At 41.8% G+C, this 22,149-nt stretch overlaps 1 protein-coding gene across 3 annotated transcripts in view; it reads left to right on the top strand.

Moving 5' to 3' along the window:
* Nucleotides 1–7,922, top strand: part of MIPOL1 (mirror-image polydactyly 1) — a 183,950-nt gene extending 176,028 nt beyond the window's left edge. For all 3 annotated transcript variants that reach the window (XM_035902022.1, XM_035902021.1, XM_009646682.2), the window contains one exon: nt 7,745–7,922. In XM_035902022.1, the coding sequence (XP_035757915.1) occupies nt 7,745–7,811 (67 nt within the window). In that variant the 3' untranslated portion in view covers nt 7,812–7,922. The remainder of the gene's footprint in view (nt 1–7,744) is intronic.
* Nucleotides 7,923–22,149: the final 14,227 nt, after the last annotated feature.

Raw genomic sequence — 22,149 nt, 5'->3', positions numbered from 1 at the left:
TCAGCTCAAGACTACTTATACATAAAATTAAACATGACAAAAAGTTTATGGGTCTTTTCAGTTTTCTTGATTGGTTGTTCTCCAGCAAGTCATTTCACTTCTCTGCACGCTGTTTTGCCACAGGAAAAATACACGTAATGCAAAATAGACCCAATGTCTGCCTTCTGAACACTTTACATAAAAGTTCTGACCATCCCTCCTTGTTGTGAGCATTCAAAGCAAAGAATATTTGCTTTTCTGAGGTAGTATTGCTCTCAGGAAGAAGGTGGGGAACACTTCAGAGACAGAATAAGCTTGCCTGTGATTCATGGCACTCTAACGATACCAAACATCACTACCAACGGGCAGGACTAGTGTTCATCAGGAGTCAATAGGAAGTAATATTTTTCCCTCTTCAAATGAATAAATTGTGTGACAGAATATTTTCTGTAGGGAAGATATATTAGCATAAGGTAAAGCTGCTAATTTTCCTAATCAGATGACAGAGGCTTCCAGGAAGTATTTGTCAAGAAAATCCAGGAGGCCCTTGCCTATTCATATCAGCACAGAGTTTGTGGAAATGCTGTCACTGTAAGGAGTAGGCTTCGATGTCAAGGTTCCTCCTAAAAAAGAGACCAGCTGTGACCCCAAATGAGTGGAAACAGCAGCTGTCAGTGCTAAAAGTAATTCAGAATTATGGAAGGAGGTAAATAAAAGATTTTTCTTGCACAAACAGTAGTAGTAAACTGCATAAAATCTGCATATAAACTGTTAGACTCAAGCTGGAGTAATTAGGTGAAATTCTGTGACCTGATTAAATAATCTGATCTGGCCATCATATGCCAATATATCCTCTACTTCAATTATTGTTAATTTTATAATTCTTTAACATCAGTCACATGCTCAGGTATGAATGGTCCATCCAATAGTGAGAGTCTCTGCGCGGTCTAAAGGATAAGCATGTGGTAGATCTCAATTTACTGAAACACAGACGAGGTTATAGCATAGTGGTTTCAGGGTTTATTTTTCTTTCTCATAAGCTCATTTATTCTAGGCAATCAGTATATGCTGTCCCGGGAAAGCATTTGAAAGCAAAGGAGCAATACCTTTCACAAGGTGGCATTAAATCCAGCAGAGATGGAAAGTCCTGGTTCTGTATTATCCTGTACTGTGTAGCAATCTACATCAATGCAAAGTAGGGTGAAATGCTGTCAAAATAGACCAACTGTGTTTACCACTCACTTTTCCTGCTGCTAGTGATGGCACAAGGTGAATAGTAATGGTGAGCTAGCTCGTAATCTTCCAAACAGAAGGTAGAGAGCAAACAATTTGACAAGATTAGTTATTGTAGACCACAGATAAAGGCTTAATATTTTAGCCAAGGCCTGTGTAAGCCAGGTTTATTTTGAAATATGTCTGCTGTCAGGAGCCCAACTGGCTGTATTTACTTCTAAGTTTAATCATATACAGAATTACTCTTTTGGGTTGAGAAGACGCTGAAAGGGATTTAATAGGAATGCTTGTTTTGTGACAGTGCTTTTCAGAGGCAGAATGGTTTGCCCTGCCAAATTTAAGGCCTGTAAGTTTAATGGAACATACTTTTTGGAGTGACATTACAAACAGTGTTGGGCAGGCAGGAATTGGCCGCGGTGCCTGGAGTGATTAGATTCAACACTGTGGTCTACCACGGTTTAGAGCTTGCTGATGCTGCTAAATCAGTCTCTAAGACTTGTGTTTTAGGACCAGAAAGGACCATTAATACCGGTCAGTCCAGCCACCTGTCTAACACAGGGCACCGAATTTTACTCGGTAATTCCTGCATCAGGTTCAAAACCACTGCTGAACTCCAGCGTGTGATTTAGAAAGATGCCCAGGCTCCCATCCAAAAGACGCAGAGGGAACTTTGTTAAGCAGAGAGAGGCAGCCTGGTGCGTCTGACCCCCATGTCATCTTTGCCGCTATGATGATTTATGAAGCGATTGTTACAGACTGGTGTGTGACCATTAAATGCAACCAGCAATGGTTTTTAGTGTGTTGATCAAAAATTATTATTGTTCAGAAGGCAGGCTTTTGAGGTGGTAAAGAATAAGAATAATTAAAGATTCACTGAATCACCCAGAGGTAAGAGGGCGACGCCTCTGTAGTGTGGTAGATAGACCACTCACAGCAAGGTCATACCCTTGCATTCCAGGCTTTGATCCAGTGAATATTTAAGCATTTTATTCAATCCGAGCAGCCTCAATGTCTGAAACTGAGAACAAGCCACCCCAGCACCTGGCGCTAGCGCAGTGCTGCTCCCTCGAGAGGGAAGCAGCTGGAGTCCAGTTCCCCCATACAGATAATAGAGCTGAACCAGTTTCCTCCAGCCTCTTGAGTAAATGATCCTATCCAAGTGACTGGTTTCTGGGTGAAACTAGTATCACAGCAGCCTCTCTTCTCTGTGTCATTTGTTTCCTTGACTTTTACAGAAAACGCCTGAAAATGACTACTCCCTTTAGGATTTGATTAAATATATCCAACAGGAAGACTCAAGGAAAGGAGAGGAAAAGGAAAGGAAAGGAATTTTTTTATGCTGAGATGAAATCAGGTTAATTCGTTTGTATGACCACTCACCAAACAGTCAGTTATTCGCTGAGCTGTACTGCTAAACTGCTTGTAATGCTTTTGTCCAATGCATTTTATTTACCTAATATATTTTCAAATGCTTGGTTTCTAAAGGGAATTAGTGTTAGCAAAACACATTCCACAAGAAGCCAGAAATCACGCAACTAAGGCCATCTTCATAGCCTGAGCCTAATCTTATCTACTGGAAAGATAACCAAGGGTTATAGTTTAGGTTTATAAGCCTTTATATAGCATTTCAAAATCCAGGAGGGTTTTGTTTTTATCGCTTAACTCCTCCATCTGCAGGTAGAAGCTATTGTTTTCAGCTAGTCTATGTATTGCTTTGCAGATTACGACATCAGCTACTTGAAGGATGCCCTTTTCTTTCAGTTGGGTATCCATTTTGTCTATTTCTGGGGCATGATGCCCTGGAAGATCACTCAGTGACTGTATAACTCTGTCATATTCGAACTTGTGGATAAAGGCGCTCCTTCAAGGTGACTTCCCTTGGCCAGAGATGGAGCAGTGTGGGAGGATGTACTGATCTACATGGATTTACGCAGTTACAGAGTTTTTACTGATCCCAAGCTACAGTTCAGAGTTAGACTTCTTCAGCAGAATACGTGAAAGAGGAGAGCAAGCCAAAAATGCACATAAGAGTCAGCACCAGAGACCAGTAAATAACATTTTTGCACCTATACATCTAGCTTCTGAGCTCCTGCAACAAATTTCTCTGTCAGTAAGGGTTTTAAGTCTACTTTATGGAGACTGATTCTAAGACCAAAATTATTTATACTCAAGGGAGTAAAGCTCTGTAAGGCTTAGCTAAAAATCAGAGCAGATTGTCAGGCAGTTCAGGAGCTGCATAAGAACACTCCATATAACAACATACACTCCGCACAGGTACTTTGTCAGATGTATGCATAGGCGATAACATAATTTGAAATAACTGGAAGAGGAGTTGAGAATGGTTGAAAGTTTGTCTTGGGGAAGACACACCTAGCAACGTTCTTGTTTAGGTAGCATTCCTCTGTAGATGAGGACCTTCTTAAAGCTTAGCAACACTTTTAAAAGTGCATATTTGAACCGGTAATATCATAGCAGCAAGCCACTTGAGGAAAACTTTTTGTTTCTGTATTAAAACACAGATTCACCTGATTGGTTAATTCCAAATTTGTACTGAGGAATAATTAAGCCACGGCAATTCAAGACTCTTCACAATGATGTGTCTTTTGCTAACTTAAAAGTAATGAGGGACCAGATGTGTCTTTCCTAATTCACAGGGGTTTTTTGTTTTTCCATTTCGTGGAAGCACTGAGATGAGCATTAAAGAAGTAGGTAGAGTAGATAAAGAATATTTCTAGCTCTCATCTTTGTGCTTTTCATGGATGCAAATCCTGTCTATCACAAACAACACAGGACTTTTTGACTTTGGGTATGTGTAAGTCAGTATAAATAAAACCAAAGTTGTACCTATCCATCTGAATATATAGTTTGTTCCTGTATTGTATATGCCATGTTGTACTCATTTTGCATGTACACATACAGTAATTACATAGAGAATGCTGAAATGGCATTTGCTAAGAGAATTTATTTGTTAAGGAACAGATTTTCTAGAATTATCTAAGTAGCAAGAAATAGCAAAGGTCACCTACTGGGATTTTCCAAAATCTCTAAGCAAGAAATTGAAATCTGTGAGAATGAGGAGCAAGACTTTAAGAGGCTTCGTTGAACATTCCTAAACATGTCTGTCTGTCCTTGCACGTTTGGACCTTCAGCACTGCTGCTGAGTTCCCCACCGTATCATTCTTCTGTCTGACCTAAAAGACCAGCTGAAATACTTTCTTCTTGAATGACATGTTTGGTTGCTCCATGAAATGCAAATCCAGTGAGTATCTTGCATCTCAGGAGCAGATAGTGTCGTGTTGTGCATTTAATTTACACTGTGAGGACTGTTGCCTTCACAAGCAAAAAGACAAATGTCATTTGTTAAATCTGTGTCTTTGTATACAGTCAAACATAGTCGGTATTGCTTTCAGTTAAGTAAAATATGGTGAGTTTATACTGGCAGATGCATCATGATTGCACAAAGTGATAGAAATTGCTTTCTTCGGGTCAGTGTCTTCCATATTTTGAATAAAACTTTGCAAACACTGAGACTTTGAGGGTAGTTCCCAGCACCTCCCATTCATCTGTTTAGATCTTTAAGTTACCTTTGATCTTGAGGTATAAGACTATTCCTTCAGTTCACCGCAGATTCAAATGCTCAGCCTCCAAAAGGAGCTGCCTGCAGCAACCCACCGGGCTGGGTACAGAGCCTTATTGACAAGGGGCAATTCTGCCACCCTCGCCCCTGGCAGGTAGTACCTCCTTGACACAAACAGCCTTGTTAGCTGCCTTTTATTACTCGCAAATTAAAATGTTGCTTAGTGTGAGGCGGGATGGCAGAGTTGGGCCCTTGGTGAACAAAGAGTCCAGGATTATCGTTCCGAAAAGCCCCCGAGGCCTGTATCAAGAGTTATTAACCACTGATTCAGCCCATAGCATTACTTTGTAGGCTTAAGTGGGATTTCATTGGTATATTGGGTCTTGTGTCTGTGTAGGGGTGAATTTTGCCCTCCGTTATTTTATCTTATAAATAGCTGTTACAGTTTCTCTTTTACATTATTGTTTAAATTTCTGTCAAAGGTATGGTTTCTTAGTCCCCTGCTGCTTTTTTTTTCCTTTCTTCTAATAAAGAATAAATAAATTTGCAAATCCACACATGACTGAAACAAAAGGCAAATAAGCCCTGCACAGTTTGTGTCGGGTGCAGGATACCTCATTTTGATGATTTCAGTCATCATTCGTTTGAAAAGCAGAAGCTATGATTGTTAAGCCTCATTATTTTCAATGAAGCCTGACAGTTTCAAGGTTAAACAGAAGACAGCTACTTTCATCCCAGTGGTATTTCTCTTCAAACATGGGCAGCTCTTCGCTAACTTGTCTGCTCCGGTGTGCAGTGTCACTGCTCGGTCACAGCGTGGTGCACGCCTAAGCCCAGTTGCAGGGCAGTGTCTAAGCAGTGACCTCCAGCCTGTGTCTCCCCAAAGGAAACCTCAATTACTGAAGTCATTTTCCCCCCACTTGTATAAGCCCGTTTTAACTGAACGGTGATTTAAATAAGCCATCATCTCAGGTTTTACTGGTTTTCTGCTGTCTCCCAGAAAACAATTTGCAGCCCAAACCTTCTCCTTGTCCAGACAGTTTGAAATGTATCTCCTGTGCTGTACGTCTCTGAAGCACATTAGAGAGGGTGCTAGTGTGAGAGGGCAAGGGACCTCCAGTGACAGTTAAAGTGGCTGAGAAAGCTGCAATGCTTCTGAACATACGTGCTGTTAAAAGAGGACTGCTCTGCCATTGCTTTCTGAAATTGCACATGGACTAACACCTGATTTAACAGGGAAGCTTCTCAGTAAGAGAGGCTGAGGGAACTACGAGCTATCAGTAACTGAGTTAAGACTCTTAGAACCCAGAAATCATTAATTTATCCACTGTGAGAAAACTTTCAGGAGTAAGTAACCTGTGAAAGCCCTGACTTTGTACCTGCATGGACTGACTGCATTGAGTTATGATTGTCTGGGTGCTGCCTCCATAAAGGCGAAGAAGTGCGGCAGATGTACGTTACAAAAACAGGAAAAATGCAGTAGTTGGGTAAAAAGGAAAAGCGGTACATGGAAAACTGAAGGGAGAGGAGTAGCTAAGCAGTAGTTTTTACCTGTGCTTTCAGTCCTTTAGAGTTCCTGTAGAACAGCTAGAACCAGCTGAACTTTCCACATACATTTCCTGGTGTCTGATAATTACATTAGGGTGGTGAATTCTTAATCTCGTTTCAGGAATTAAGTCACCTCATGAGTACAATGAAAGGTGTAGCTTCATGGTGCTTGGCGGTTCCTGGAAAACAAGAGTGTTTCAATACGTACCATGTGCGTTAGTCATGACATGTGACAATAAATCCAAGATGTATTAACTAGTTTTCCTGCACTGAAGTTACTAATGCATCCATGAGATAAAATTAATTTTGCAGTTGTGATAAAGCTGTGTTATTTTTATTTCCTATCTACATTCCTCATGCTGTATAGTGTATTAAAAAAAACACCGTCTTTTCAGATAAGAAAAAATCATCAACTTTGCAACAGTGAATACAGCTATTTGAACCTTCAACTATTTTTATCCATTATGGAAATTGTATAACATGCTGGGCATGGCTCTAGAAGTGTTCTACTACGCACAGTGTGTGGTTTTACACAGTTAGTTTATTTGTGGGAAAGCTTTCATTGAGGGATTCCATAAAATAGAGATAAATTGAAGAAATTGCTTGAATGCATGATTACTGCAGTGCTGAAGGTAAATGTGTGCAAATGGAAAACAAATTTAGCCCTTTGCATTGGCCTACATACTTTAACAAAAGGAAAGAACAAATTAGGCCAGTGAGATGCTGGACATGCTTATAGCCTGTGCCTTAAAACTAAGAGGATTAGGAGGCTCTCTGTCCTACTTATTTAGACTGTTAATTTTTCTGTAGTTGTGTCGACATAATGATCGTATGGGCCACCTTCAAAATATCATCATCCACATCCTCAGAAACTTGGCTTGTTGAGTATTTTGAAAAAGTTTCTGATGTAAAACACATGGGGTTTTAGGCATAAATTTATAAACTGGACAATAAAAGTATCTGTTGGGTAACGGGCAGGGTATTTTTTAAGGGGAAACAACAGCTAAGTGTTACATTTAACAAGAGCCATGGACCACTCGTATTTTAAGAAGTGGGAGAATTTAATGTCCTGCTTACATTGAAGTGTACATGTGCCACGGGATTGCTGCACAGGGTTTGGTGTTAATGCCTTGCAAGGACCTCAGATACTGCATATCCTACAAAAGAAGAGCGAGTTGATATATATCACTGGCTGCAAATGGGTTGGGTTGTAGGTTAAAAAGTTTTCCGTGAGTTGTCTGTCTTTTCCCTTAATGTCTGTCTTTTACAGTAGTGCTTTGTTTCTGAGCGTGACCACCACCAGGACAGCTTGGTTCAATGCAAACACTGTCTCTTTCAGCCAGAACATTCCTAACGTTAGCTTCCTTTTTTTTTTCTCTCCTCTCCCTCTCCCCTGCCCCCTCTCAGGTTGGAAAGGCTGGTGGACGTCCTGAGGAAGAAGGTTGGAGCAGGGACCATTAGGACCGTGATCTGATTGAAAGCTCTAGTCTAAGGAAGCATTCACATCTGGTGACCAGGCTGCTTCATTCAGCACTGTGTAAACACTAAAGCCTTAACTTAGCAAACAGTTGTTAGAAGTGGGACACTCCAGCGACATTCCAAGCTGAGATAAAATCAAATCATAAATGTTTAACTACTTTGCTGCTGAGTTCTGCAATTTGTTGAAATGTTTCATTGCAAACATGTATTTGTTTTTAAGCAGATGCATTGTGGCACTGTGTACTGTGAAAAATGATGTAGATGCTTATTTTAACAGTCTGTCCTCTCGGTGTTACTAGACTACAGTCTGCTGCAAGGCACAGCTTCATCATGTTTCCAAATAGTGCAGGCTTCAGGTGCAAAATCCTGCAAAGCAATTTCAAAATTTAAATCCCTTGTTATTTGTGAGGCTGAAAACAGTCCACTATTTGTATGTTAAATGTATTAATTGATGCGGTAGTTTGCATTCAAGAAATATCTCTGGGTAGTATATTGGAGATTTTTTCCTCCTTACTCATAGCCCATTGAATTGCAGCTAGTGACTGTGGCTACATCTAAGGGAAGGATACACGTATGGTTTGATACAACAGCTGAATAGCTACTGCTAGTACATGGCGTTTTCAGCATATATTAAAAAGAAATGTACAGATAGGTGCCACTGGAGGTGCAGCTTCATAAATTGGAATGTGAAAGCCTTTTGACATTGTATGATATCTCAGACAGCAGGGAAGGTATCCTGTATTGGTTTTAGTCACTCCTCTGTCTTTTCTTATGAGGGAAAATGTCTCAAATATTCAGAAACCACCTTATAGAGTCAAAATTCATCTTCTCAGTGTAAGGTGGGTCACTCACACCTTTTCTACAGGACTTTTGGCCTGCTTCTTCTAGACCTATGGTTGCTCTGCAGTGCAGGAGTACCATCCAAGGTTGGGGTTGAGGCCAGACTGCCAACCCTCTGCTTTGTGTACTCCTGAAATGCCCCAGGACTGAACTCAAAGGCTGACGCATGGACTCATACAGGAATGGGAGAAATTGAGGGGTGAGGAGGAAAATTTGGGGTACACAGACATTATAGACCTTACAGATACAGGAGAGTCAGACCTAGAGTTATATTTGTGACCCCAGCATCTCCCTGTATTTGGTATGTTGTTGTCACGTGACCAAAGGTGAGCAGAAAGGTCAGGTCAGCGCTCGTATAAATCTGCTCAAAAAGGCAGCTGTAATCTCTAAGCAGCCCAAATTCAGCAATGAATCTCAGGAGCACAGTGGGCTTTAAGCTACTCCCAGGACCAGCCGGCTGAGGCAGGGTGGATGTAGCTCCTAAGGCTTCCACTTGCTCACTCTGCTTTGTGTTTAAGGTTGTTATGCTGTCTTCCCTCTTAATGTTTGCTTGTGCAGATGTGATGATAGGGCAGTCTAGCTGAAGAAAATGAAATTTTAATTTTGGGTAGGAAGAAACATTTCAATGCCTGTTTTTCCTTTCAAGCATTTCCATGTTAAACCTTCATTATCTGCAGACCTAAGCTCCTCCTAGTTTCAGTCGACCAAACCTAACCCCTCGCTTCCTGATGAGTAGCATTCCTCCAAGCCAAATTTACCCAAGTCACTTCTAGAAACTTCTGAAGTGCTCCTTTTTGACCTTTGGTCAATCCTAAGATAGCCGGTGAGTCTGGAGTTTCTCCCCCACACTTATTCAGTGGGAAGAAAGCTCAGTGCTTCCAGATCAGAGGACTCTCACCCCCCAGCTCCCAGCCCCTTCACCATCTCCTCTTTTTCCTGCTGTCCTCATTGAGCTTTAGTGCATTAAGTGAAAGACAAGATCTCCTGAGCTGTCAGTGCTGTTGAACCATTTCTGCTCTAAGGAAGCAGTGGAGAAGGAATAAAGATAAAAATATAAGGACTACCGTACTGTGCTAGACCACAGGTCCAACTAGCCCAAAGATTGCCTTTGGCAAGAACCAGTAGATGATGCCTGGGCAAGGGTCTAAAGTCAGGCCAGCACTAGTGACCTTTCTCCCAAATGGTCTCCCAGCAATGTTATTTTGTTATTTCAGGGCTTTCTGAGCCAGAGGTGGTGTCTTTGTGTTTAGCAGCATTTTTTCATGACCTGTTTTTGAAGCCATTTAAACTTTTAGTATCTACTCATCCCTGTCACAAGGACTTATGCAGTTAATGATGCATTGAGTGAAGAAATATTTCCTTTTCTTTGTTATGAACCAGCTCTGTTAATTTGCTATCACCTAGTTTTTGTATTAGAGAAGCGGTGAACAACTGTTCCCTGTTCATATTGCTTCCATGTCCCTTGTGATTTTACATATTTGGCATCCTTCCTGCACCATCTCTTTTCCAGAGAGAACCTCTAGCCTCTTGTAAAGAAGCTGTCTCATGTTTTTAATAGGCCTTGTCATGCTAATCTATTTCTTTTCCAGTTCTGCCGTGGTTTTACTGAGATACAGCTAGATTTGTGCCTGGTATTCAAGATACAGACAAATTGTGACTTTAACAGTTGTCATAATGATGTTGTCTGGTTTATTCTCTATGCTATTTGTAAACATTTTTAGCATTGGATTTGCTTTATGACAGATGATTTCATGGAATTAATATTTCTGTAATAATAACAACAGCTGTAGATCTCATTCCTCAGTTATAATATGCAGCACAGAGTCATTGTAGGATGTATGAAGACAGAACCGTCTGAATGCATAACTTTGAATATATGGGTACTGAATGTCATCTGTTGTTTTAGCGTGCATTCCCTGGTGACCGTGAGCTCCTATTCCATCTCTTCTCACCGCTCATCTTTACTACTCGCAGTAACACAGTACCATCAGCATCTTCATGCTGAATACGGTGATGTGAAATATCACCATCTCCAAACTAACCCCCTTTTTAAAGTGATTTCTTAGTTAAGTTGAACAACATGGGCTCTGGGGCAAAGATGCCTGTAGGACAATAAGGTGACTTTTCTTCACCGTGAAAATGATACATTTATTCTAACCCATTGTTTTAATCTAACTTTTAACTACTTATTTTTCCATTTAAAGATCTTAACTCCTTGACAGCTTTGATGAGGAAGCATGTTTGCCACTTTGGAAGTGCAAGTTTACTAAATCAGGGCCTGTTTTCCATGCACGAATGTGCCAGGTTCCTTCTTCCCCTTGGGAGTATTGAGAAGTCCTCACCTAGCCCCAAACCTTTCTGCCTCTGAGTGAATAATCTTGTGAGTGCAGGCTTCATACAGCAAGACTGTTTGACCTCCATCCTCTTGTGTCAGCTGGCTTTGTTTAGGAAAGTAGGATCAGCCAGGCAAAAGCAGTCCTTAAAGCAGGCTTAATGTCAGATACATCTGGTTGTGGGTAATACTTGATTCGGTAAAATTAGGTGATAATTTTGCTTCATAATTTTCGTTTTGACACATTGTGCCTAAGTGAAAAAATATTTCCTCACTCTGTTTTATGTCTTGTACCAAATAGCCTGAAATTCAGTGAGCTTTTTAGTTAGGGTTTTTTGTCATCCTGTAGATAGATGACTTTGGATCATAATTAAATTAGCTGTTGATGTTAAAAATTCAGCTAGAAATGTTTGTCTTCTTTGAACAGGACCTTGGGAAATTTACTGTGCTGAGAGGGGAAGATTTGGAAACGGCTGGCTTCTCGCTCTTCCTTGCTAACAACCTGGTGTGTGGTCCTTGGCAAATCCCTTAGTGACAGTCGTAAAAGGTATGCAGCCCCTGAAGAGGTGCCGAGGCTCCTCGGGGGAGTTTGCAAAAGCATCTGTGTGGCTAACGTCAAAACACTTTCACTTCTTCACCAGCCGAAGTGAACAGCAAAAGTCACACAGGTCCAGCAATGCAGGCCCAGCCTTTAGTGCCCTCGGGTGAGTTTCTGGCCCCATTGAACCCAGTCTGAGTTTTGCCTTGCAGCGTACCAAGGGCAGGAATTCTAGTCTGGCGTGCAGAAATAGGCAATAATGCTAACAAGGGCTAATTAGCTTTTATCATATAGTTTATTCATTGAGAACTGGTTGACGTCCACGCAGAGCTCTGAAGGTGAAAAGAACCCTGCCCTGCGTAGCAGGCAAATGCAATTGTCACTTCTGTCCTAATTTATGAGAGAAGGATGAGATTGCATCAGATTAGGTACCAGGAGTAGCAATTCATTTGCCTCCCGATGGAACAGCAGTTCATGATGAAAGGTGGCTCACCACAGGCAATGCTTATGGCGACGGCTGTAATTACTGGTCACATTAGCGTCCCTGCTGTCTTGAAGAGCACCGAGATACTCAGAAACATCCTTCCCCTGTGAGATTTTGTGTGTTTCTCTTGATGATCCTGCAGCACGTTATGCATTGGGAGCCATTTCTGGTATATGCCAGGGTAAAATATGTAAATAGCATCATGTTGGCTCGGGATAAGAGTGTTATTAATGCTTTTCAGCACTGTAATTATATTCATAGTAAGCCTTCCCTAAGCCCTCACTAATTAACAATATTGTGACAAATCAACTTTAACAGAAAAGAACCGTGGACCTTTAGTCATTTAGTACTGTTTTTCATTCAGCCCACAGCCCAAAATTGGTAGCACGGTTTTCTGTACTAGTATTGGGAAAACTGCTGATATTTGAAAAGTTCAAAGCCAGCTCCGTCTTGTTAGTGGGATCCTGTAGATGGAGTCGGCTTGATTCCTCTTTAAATATATTCACAAGAAAGTAAGATTCACTAGTTAATCAGTAATGTAGGGGAATATTAAAACTGCTTTTATAAATAAGCCGTCATATGGAAATAGTTTAGTAATGGCAATATGTTTGTCACAGGCACATTTATTTTTTTATTCCAAATCACAGAATGTTTTACAAGATACCTTAATTTTCAAATTAAATGGCTTTATAAATATTCTTATCAGGTGATCAAGATTTGTAACATCTTTAATCCACATACACAAATGAACTTGCTATCTAAATGTCAGGATTTCTCTGTCCCTTTCTTTTCTTCATTTAGAAGAATTCCAGATGAAGGCTCTTGGGTTTGGGTTTTTTTTATTTTTTAATTTGTACCCCAGAAGATTTTCGTCCCATGGAAGAATAAACCGTGAGGCACATGAAATCACTGACCAGCAGTTTCTCTGATACCGTGCTTGCTATGATCGCAGCGTTACATGTGCTGGCTCTTATCGCTGTACCATTTCACATCAGGTCTGCAGAACTGGACTTTCTCTGTTTGTTCTTCTCATGCATTGGTAAATAAAATGTATTCACAAGTCCAAAAAACCAAAGTGGTGTTCTCATATTAGGTTGATTATAAGTCAGCTGTTGAGCTTCAGTGGTCTAAACATTTCATTCTTCAGTTTTGTTGGGAGCACACGTGTTCTTGGAGGCTTTTAAACAAATACTTGAAATGGTTGAAAGATTTACATTGCCAGTGCCTAGCTAAATATGTAGTCTTTAGAAAAGACATGGTTTATTTTGGCACCATTTGAAAAACTCAAATATTTTAAACATTTGTTGAGTTTGAGCTTGCACATTTGAACTAAAAGTTTGCATTCCAAAATTGCATCTCAGGTTACCTGTCTCTCTCTCTTTTGTATTTTATAATCCCTTTATTAAAATGGTCTTTGCAAAAGGAGTTGAGTTTTGGGGTTGTGTGGTTTGGTGGGGAGGGGTTGTTAATTGTAAAATATTGCCATTAACTTCACCGATTTTAAGGTAACATTTACCTGATAACTCCATTCAATGAAACATCAGAAATGCAATGCCAGAAATGTTTTCAGAATTTAGGGCTTCATGTTGGTAGCCAAGACCAATACAGGAATAGCAGCCAAATCGTGCAGTGCCTTACTCTTAGTCATACGTCCTGAGATGAGTAAGTGCTAACCCTGATGAGTGCAGGGCCAGGCAATAAAGCAAGCAGGTTGAAAAGGTGTACTGAACTGATAGAACAGAACAGCTCAAGGAAAAGGGAAAGCTCTCTTTCACCTGGAGTTGGTTTTCTGTTCCTTCCCTTGGCAGAAGGGGAGGGCGGGGGCAATGTTTAATCTAATCTTTTATTTAAAAAAAAAAAAAATCACCTTTCATTTTCTTGCAAGTTTTAACCTGAAACTTGTATTGAAAATTAAAAAGTTGAGAATGTATAAATTGAAACCACCATATTTTGTTTAAAGCCTGCAAGAACCCCCATTCAACAAGTCCTGGAGCACACGGTTACAGCTGTGCATGTGCTTTGGTGTGTTGCCCAGCCGGCCACCGGCTGCAAAGGGTCACACTCCTTTCTGGGAAGCTGTCATCAGGAGGAGCTTGGCACGTTTCCTCCGTGCTTACCTTGGGCCAAAGGTCCCAACAGCGTCACATTCACAGAAGTTCTTCATTATTTGAATGGCTTCTCAACATGATAGGAGAAGATCCACTGTCATATGGTAAAACAGCAGCAAGATACCTGGTAGAGTTGGTCACAGCTGCTTCCCAGTGGCAGTGCTAAAGCAAGACTCTGATAAACCTTGCAGAATCCATTACATGAATTTACAATTACTAATACTCACACATGAATATGTACACTGTATTTCACATAAAAGTGAAAAATGTAATGGTCTCCCAAAGAATTCAAAGGATGGAAACAATGGTACATTTGTTCATGAACTGTTAGCAGAACTCGTTCCAGAGCCGGACTTATAAAAGCAAAAAAAGAAAATCAAAATATTAAAATGCAAAAATTAAAAACTATGTTGGTACTACTCTAATTCATTGTCTGAAGCCTCAGAACTTTGTTTGTTAGTACGTGACTTCCACTGACATAGTGCCACTGTTTCACAAGTTTTGTGATCAAAGAGGTAAACTGTTTTCAAAAATTGGTCTGTGAGAAATGAGGTTACTGCTGTCTAAGCTGGTACAGATATCAACTTACAGATATCAGCTTAGAAGCTGAAATTTTGCTTAGAAGCAAGATTTCAAATATCTGTAAGTAAGGATCAGCTTTTAAAAAAAATTCATTTCTTCACTTGGATATTTAGCTTATTCAGAGAACATACTCAACTCAGATGCAGCCTCAGTGAGAGGATACTAGACAAGAAACAGAATAATAAACAGTAGGAAGTCTCCATCAACACATGCTCATAGCACTAATATTACCCCATTTGGTGCTTTAAGATGCTATACAAAATCATCAGCTTTGTTTCTTCCTCTTTATATGGGGAAAATTTTCTCCCTCACTCCTAACATTCTATCAATGCATGCAGAACATCAATATTACAGATGATGGTTACTAAACATTACTGGTAGAGTTAAGCAAGAGAGGGAGACTCACGAATAGATAGATTAGGAATGTGATCAGCTGTGGCATTTGTTATACCAGTTGTTTTAAAATGGCAGTGGCAGAAAAAAAAAATGCTTCGAGTTATGACCTGTGGTATGGCAGACCAGTTCTATCGCTCGACCGTGTTCTCACCGGTAGGGACGTTACCCTCATCCACAGTCCAAAAATGTAGGGCTCCATATCCACATCATTATATACGGAGCTGTGGGGCTCCAAAACACCATGTCACATATAGGGTTATGAGCTCTCAATGTGTGAACCAGTCAGCAAACTGAGAAAGGTGGAGGTAAATCTTAGCTTTGACTTTTGACTTGGACTCTTCTTCCCATTAGACAAGGCAGGCACAAATCAGGACACCTGGACTGCCCTGCTGTTGCTAAAGCAGTGTAACAGAGAAAGTGCAAGATAAAAATTTTGACCAGAACAGGAGAAAGGAATTGGGTGAAATCCAAACATGCATGAGTGCGGAAACTTTGCCTGCTTCAGAGGCAGAAAAAGAGGAAAAGGTGTTACAATGAGTGACAGAAATACTTTGCTTTGCTTACACACAGAAGTCTTGAAAACTTCGTGGGAGTCAAAGCAAGATACAGCTGTTGTAATATTTGAAAGTAGGTGTCTCACTGAGGTCAAAGTTGGTGTGTGAGCATAAGGCTGGGAAATTCATTGAAATTTCGTTGTGTTCCGTTTTTTCACTAAATTCCTGTTTGTTAGGGCAAGCTACCTTGGTTCTAAATTTCAAATAGAGCAACATTTCTAACTGACATTTAGCTGGTTTGGTCACTGTATAATCAATATGAAAATTGGCAGTGTCCCCTCTACTTCTCATGGGTTGAGCAATAGAAATGGCAGTTGTCCTATCACTAAGGCTTTCTTGGTATAAATATGACACAAAAGGTTACGATATCAAAATAGTAAATGTTGAATTATATCTAATAAGCTCTGATCACCTCTATAATTTTCTCCAATAAATCTCAGCACATGTTTAAAAGGAAAATTAATAACAACAGTACTTTATCCCCAAACTGGTGGAAGAAATGCCTAAATGAGCATTTGACTGTATGTTGTATTTCTTCACTTTGGGTCTGATTAGAATTAACTAAACTAGACTGAGGATTTTCCAGGCAGATCTTGCCACCTCTACTGGTGCAGGCAGCGCTCCCAGATGTCAGAGCACTATTTTGGCTCAGGCGTACTGATGAAATGCCACCATTAGCCATCCACAGCTCTTTATCACATTTCAAATGGTTCCCACTTTCTGGCTTAGAAAGTCATGGCTGCTCCTGTCCAAGTCAGTAGAGAATGAGCGGGGCTTGGTTACCCTAGCTGATTTTGGCTTAGCCAAAAGGAGGCTAAGAGGGGCTGCAGCCTTTTCAGTGGGCCAGACTGGTGTCCACTGGGAACATCTGGAAGATGCTATTTTACAGCTCTTGGGTATTCATTCTGGGCCGTGTCCATTACTAGTCCAAGATAATGAGTTGCCACTGTATGAATAAAAGTAAGGGCCATGTCTCTAGCAAAGTTGTCATTCAGTGGCTTAAATTTTAATGTGCCTATATTTGCTCAGTAGTTACTTTAAGTCAAGCTATAAAGTCATATCAGCAACAAATTTTATATGTACAAAAGGAGTTTTGTAATCTTTAAGAAAAATAATACCCCTGTTGAACTGCTTTATAGACTACTGTTTGGGTACTGGGCCATGGAAAAAAACCCTGGAGCTGGTTACAGCTTCCCAGGAGAGTCAACAAAGCTGAATTTTACCATCCTAATGTATTTTATGTTTTTTCTCTTGCCAGTAACAGCAATGTTCAGCTTTGCAGAAGGGCGAGCGGCTCCCTCAGAGGCAAAGGGGAACCTGTGGAGTTTCACGGCATCCCAAGATACAGGGGTGATACTGTGAAAGTGAGTGGATTTCTAGGGGATCTGTTATAGGGAATGGGGTTCAGAAAGGTTAGCGTGGTCTTGGGCGCTGACTGTTCCCCCAGGGGCTATTATCCTGGGGGCAGCTGCTTTCTGTGCAGTAACTGAGGGGGGGTTGAACACTTTATTTATACAGCAGCATAACGTAGGCAGTCCTGTGTTCTGCTGACTAGATGGCCCATGGCCCCCCTTCCCTAGGGGTACAGGATTCCTCGCCTGGTGCACATACATGCACTGCGAAGGCAGAGGTGCTCACTTGGCCCTTCAGACCATATGACCACTTGGGCGCAGACATCTCCTATACTGAGGTAAGTTCTTCCTTAATTCAACAGGTCCCCATAAAAGCCAGACAAATAAATATTGATCAGACCAACTGTGGCCAAGAGGGGTGGTGCTGCATGCTGGTGAGCCAAGGGGGGTCTCTGCAGATCCTTTTAGGGTCTTAGTGTACCATCTGGTCCCAGCAGACAGGGAACCACTGGCCTCTGTGTCCATAGAGGACTGGAAGCAATTTTTTAGTACCATTCCTGCCCTTGACAACAACTAACGCCTGTCCGTGCCTGAAGTCACTTCTGTTTTATTCAGGCAATCGAATCTCAGCCTAAGCCATTTACCGAATCTGGTTGGTTGAATACATTCAGCATTTCTGCACATCCTTGCCAGAGTCACACATCACAGGTGAATGTACCAGGGCTGTGCCCAAATGATGGCTGCACCCCTGCACTTCTAGATTATCAGGTCAAGCAGACCTCTTCTGGAGGAGAAGATCCCTAGAGCAAAGAGATGGCATGGAGCCCCCCACTGCCAACTTCTGTGCATCTGGGGCTAGTCCCGTGCTGGTCCCTGGGCTGGGCTGCCTGGTGGCGGGCAATAGAAGCACATCTCTCAGTATCATTTCTGTGGCATCCTGAGTGCATCAAGACTGCTTGGGGATGTGAACCAAAGCACAGAGAGTGGAGCCAGCTGGGAGAGTGGCTTTTAAAATGCACCCCTAACACAAACCGAAACACAAATGTAGATGCATCCTGAGTGAAATCTGCCTCCAGAATTTGCTCTTTGGAGACATCTGTTTTGCACAGGGCAGGGCTCAGTCTGCTGGGCTGTGGTTCCCTCATTCTGACCCAAAGGCATTGCATATGGGACTGACTGCACCCATTTATAGTACTTTGGGACTAGAGCTTCCTCACCTCTTCAGAGCCTGATGTGCAGGAGGAGAAGCAAGGACAGAGATGTGCAAACTCACCCTGCGCTCTGTGTTAAGCAAAGGCTTGACTAAGGGTTGCGCTGCCAGTGTGCAGGGATATCTGTGGAGCACGAGAGGTGCTGCTCTTGCCTGCACAATTACAGCATCAAACACCTGAACGCAGCAACAACTGCCATAGCATGTGCTGGAACATGGGCCAGAAAGCTTCGCAGTTTTGCTCTTCTTTGATCGCATAGTGGAAAAATTCAGCTCAGTTGCTTTTCAAGCAGCTAAATGCCCTGCTTCCTCCACATTTTGCTTGTCTGCTCATGATATCTTTATTTCCCCAGAGCTCTAACAGCCACTAGAGTAAGACTCTTATAAATCCGAACTGCCTGTGCCTAAAGAAAATACATTTTCATCAGCGTGTGGTTTTGTGAAATCCCCCAGGACTGTTCTCAACAGTCCTATACAGCAAATCCACAACTGCCCTTTGTCACTATCCACCCTGAATTTCAGTAATGGCCTTAGCCTTGTAATTTTCCGGTCATTGAAATCTGGTCTGCAAATGACTAACATTACATGTTACGAGGTGTTTTATCCAGAACTTCACCCTCCCACAGCCTCATTTCCTGTAGAGCCAACCATTTGTTACTGGGTGACCTGCTACCTACTGTCTCATTAAAAGTCATATTATTTTTTCTTTCCACACTATTGACATTTTATCTTCTTAGGGCTCTTCTAAAACCACCTGCTGTAGGTGTCTAACTAGGTGCTGTGACTATTGCTTTCCACTAGTAGTAAAGCGAGCTGAGGTCTGGCAGGCTGAACCACATATTGTCCTCTTGACCCAGGATGTGTAGGAGATATACCACCACCTGCCATAGGCATGTCCTGTTCCCTCCTTCCACCCCACCCCACTGCTTGCAAAACCTGTAAATTATGTCTTTAGTTCCTATTCAGTTACTCTTTTACCCAAGTGATTTGTATACAACATATGTATCTAGCTAGCTACCATGTCGATTCATGGTGATTTTAATACGTGCATATAACATAGTTGAACCCAAAGAAAAATATTTCCTTGGCTTGAAAAGCTATTGTGCATTGTAAAGGAGGGAAACCCTGTAGAATGGTTCAACATATGAAAACCACATGTCAGGCTCCTCCTCCTTGATTTACTGCTTTTCTGGTGCACTCACCCTAGGAAAGCTGGATACCAACCAAAACTGCATTCATTCCAGCACCCCTTGGCCTGTTGGCCATCCCTAAAGCAGGTCCCAGGCCTTCAGGTGGAACTGCGGATGTGTGGGGCTTTACAGATCCCTGACTGAGGCACAGAGAATCTACTGCTGTTATTGAACTTGTTTTCTAGACTGTCTTTGTCTTCTTTCAACTTCAGACCAGAAGGCCTCATTAAACTGCTTTTTTCCTGAGAACTTAAAGAGCATTTTACTATCCCAAATTCTTCCCCATTTTGATAATTGGAGATTGTGAACAGATTACCATCTTCTCTTGGATAAACTGAACAAGGTGAATTTCTGAGAGAGAGAGAGAGAGAGTATTGCTTGGACGGTAAGGCATTTCTAATTCTTGGGCATTCAGATGCTTGAACTGGACACAACACTCCTCTCCTGCTCTGAGACATGGTCTCTATGGGCTGGTGAATCCCTGCCCTTACTGGGTACTTTCCTGATTCCAAGGGCCATGCTCGTTCTCCAAGGCACAGCATCACCCCAGGACCAGTGACAGTCCTAGAGTCAGAGTAGATGTATTTGTGCTCCATTCCTCCCTAAAATTTTCTGGATGTGGAAGAGACCAGACAGAAAATAATCCGAGGCAGAGAACAATGATGAAAGAGCAAGCTGGAAGAAAGATGGTAAAATAGAGTTAGGAAGCTTATTCCAGTGAACTCTTCTTCATTAACGCTGGTCCCTGTGTACTGTATTTTTGTTGCCGGACCGTGAGTCTTCCCCAAAATGGAAAGAAATAGGCCCCTGTCATAACCACCTGAAAGTCAAAAGCACTGAAGCCAGGTAAATGACTAGTAAGGCTGCTACACAAACAAAAAAAAAAAAGGCGAAGTGATTGTGTAGTTAATCTTGTTGGTTTAGTTGTGTTCCATGGTGATTTTAATTACACTGTAATTTGAGCTAAGTTAAAGGATGGTAAGAATAGTGGCTGGGTAGAGGTTAGTGGAATGTGAATGGAAAGAAGTGATTTTGGGGGCAGATCTGATGGGCAGGAATATTGCTCCACTCCCGGGGGGGCAGAGGGGAGGGGGGTGAGGCTGTTCTTGGCATGAGTATGCCAGGGAGTGGTGCCAAGAGGCCAGCAGGGCCGGCAGCAAGGGATGACAGCCGCTGAGTAGGAAGAGTGATGCTGCACTGACCATGAGAAGCGGGTGAGAAACCCTGCAACGATGCTGGTTGCAAAGAGGGAGGAGGTCAGAAGGAGGACTTGAGGATGTAAGGAAGGCTGTCACAAGAACAGGACTGCAGAGCTGAATGCCAGCACTGGAGCATCCACCCTCCCTGGCAGACACTTTGCAAAATCTGTGAGGCTGTACCTTGAATTCACCTGAGTTTTTGCCTTACCTGACAGCAGCGCCTGCCCCTCACGGCCAGAGGGGTACCCAGCTGGTAACTTAGCTTTCAGGTCCATCAGTAACAGCTGCATTCAGTCATCAGTTATGGACCCTAAATTACTACTGATTGATTAAGCAATGCTGTCAGAGCTGTATGCTCTGCGGCACTTGAAAGAAAGGTTATTTAAGTGGACTGGTGTGGAGTGGCAGTAGTTTTTGACCAAAGTATTCCTGGGAATGTTAACACTTCAGTTGAAATCCACCTACCGCAGCTACCTTGGACTGTAAAGCCATGTAAGATGCGTGAAGCAATCATTTCTTGAGTCTGTGCTGCAGCCTTCTTATGGTAATGAGGAGCTACTGAGGGTCAATATTAAGAATGCTTGTTTTACTGGTGGGGCAAAATATTTTGTTTTGATGGGGAAAAGGAGGCACGGCTCACAAGAGGCAGGCTGGGGTTTTTGTATTTCTGTAGCATGTACTGCATATGTAGCAAGTAAGTCTTATTAGTGAGGGGAGAAATGGTAGTTTGTGCTGGCATATAACATATTTTGATATCTCATATTTCTTAGAAGACAAAAGCAGTCACAGGGGTGTCAAATGGCCCTGAGCATGGCAGAGCTGGCTGCACCCCTCTAGTTAGAGGGGAGCATGTGGGTGGAGGTCCTGTGGACTCCTTTGAAAGCCAAGAACTCCCCTATAACAAACTCGTCCTATCTCATGAGATCAAGACCACAGATTTCCCCTTTGATTTTCAAGGGCTCTTGTCATACCAAAGAAAAGACAGCACCTTTGCCCCTGCACTTTGGGGAGCTCTTATCACAGGAGAGACCACGGTTTTTCTTTCAGATTTTGGAAGGACACAGGATATATTGCACTTTCTTACAGTGCCCTGGAACATTGGCTCTAAAGCAGAAAAGTAATGATGGACAGGTTGCAAAACAAATTCTATGAAGTTTGCTTTGTGAAGAAGCTGATCCAACTTTTTTTTTTTTCTTTTTTTTTCTTCTCCCTCCCCAGCAAAAGCAGGTCACTAGCTGGAAGCCTTGTTGCCTTTTTCGGATACAGCACCTAATTTTGTAGATTTAGTAGCAAAATTCATATTCTATTCCTTCTGTTATATACTTGCATAGGTGAGATTTTAATTTACTTTTTTTCCAAAGGTAAAGGTATGGATTTCCAAGCCATACAAAGTAAGAACGGTGCCATTTTACTAAAAACTACTTGAACTCTATCTATTATTTTCCTAATCCCATCGTCCACTCCTGTATATCGGCATTTTTTCTGCTTAGACTCTGTGACTTGTATGCGGTCTTGCTTTTGCTATAGCCATTTCTTGACAGCAGGATC

Source organism: Egretta garzetta, unplaced genomic scaffold, assembly GCF_000687185.1.
Source record: "Egretta garzetta isolate BGI_Z169 unplaced genomic scaffold, ASM68718v1 scaffold79, whole genome shotgun sequence".
Taxonomy (NCBI): Eukaryota; Metazoa; Chordata; class Aves; order Pelecaniformes; family Ardeidae; genus Egretta; species Egretta garzetta.
The sequence above is the reverse complement of the archived record's forward strand: the minus strand, read 5'-3'. Positions and strand labels throughout refer to the sequence as shown.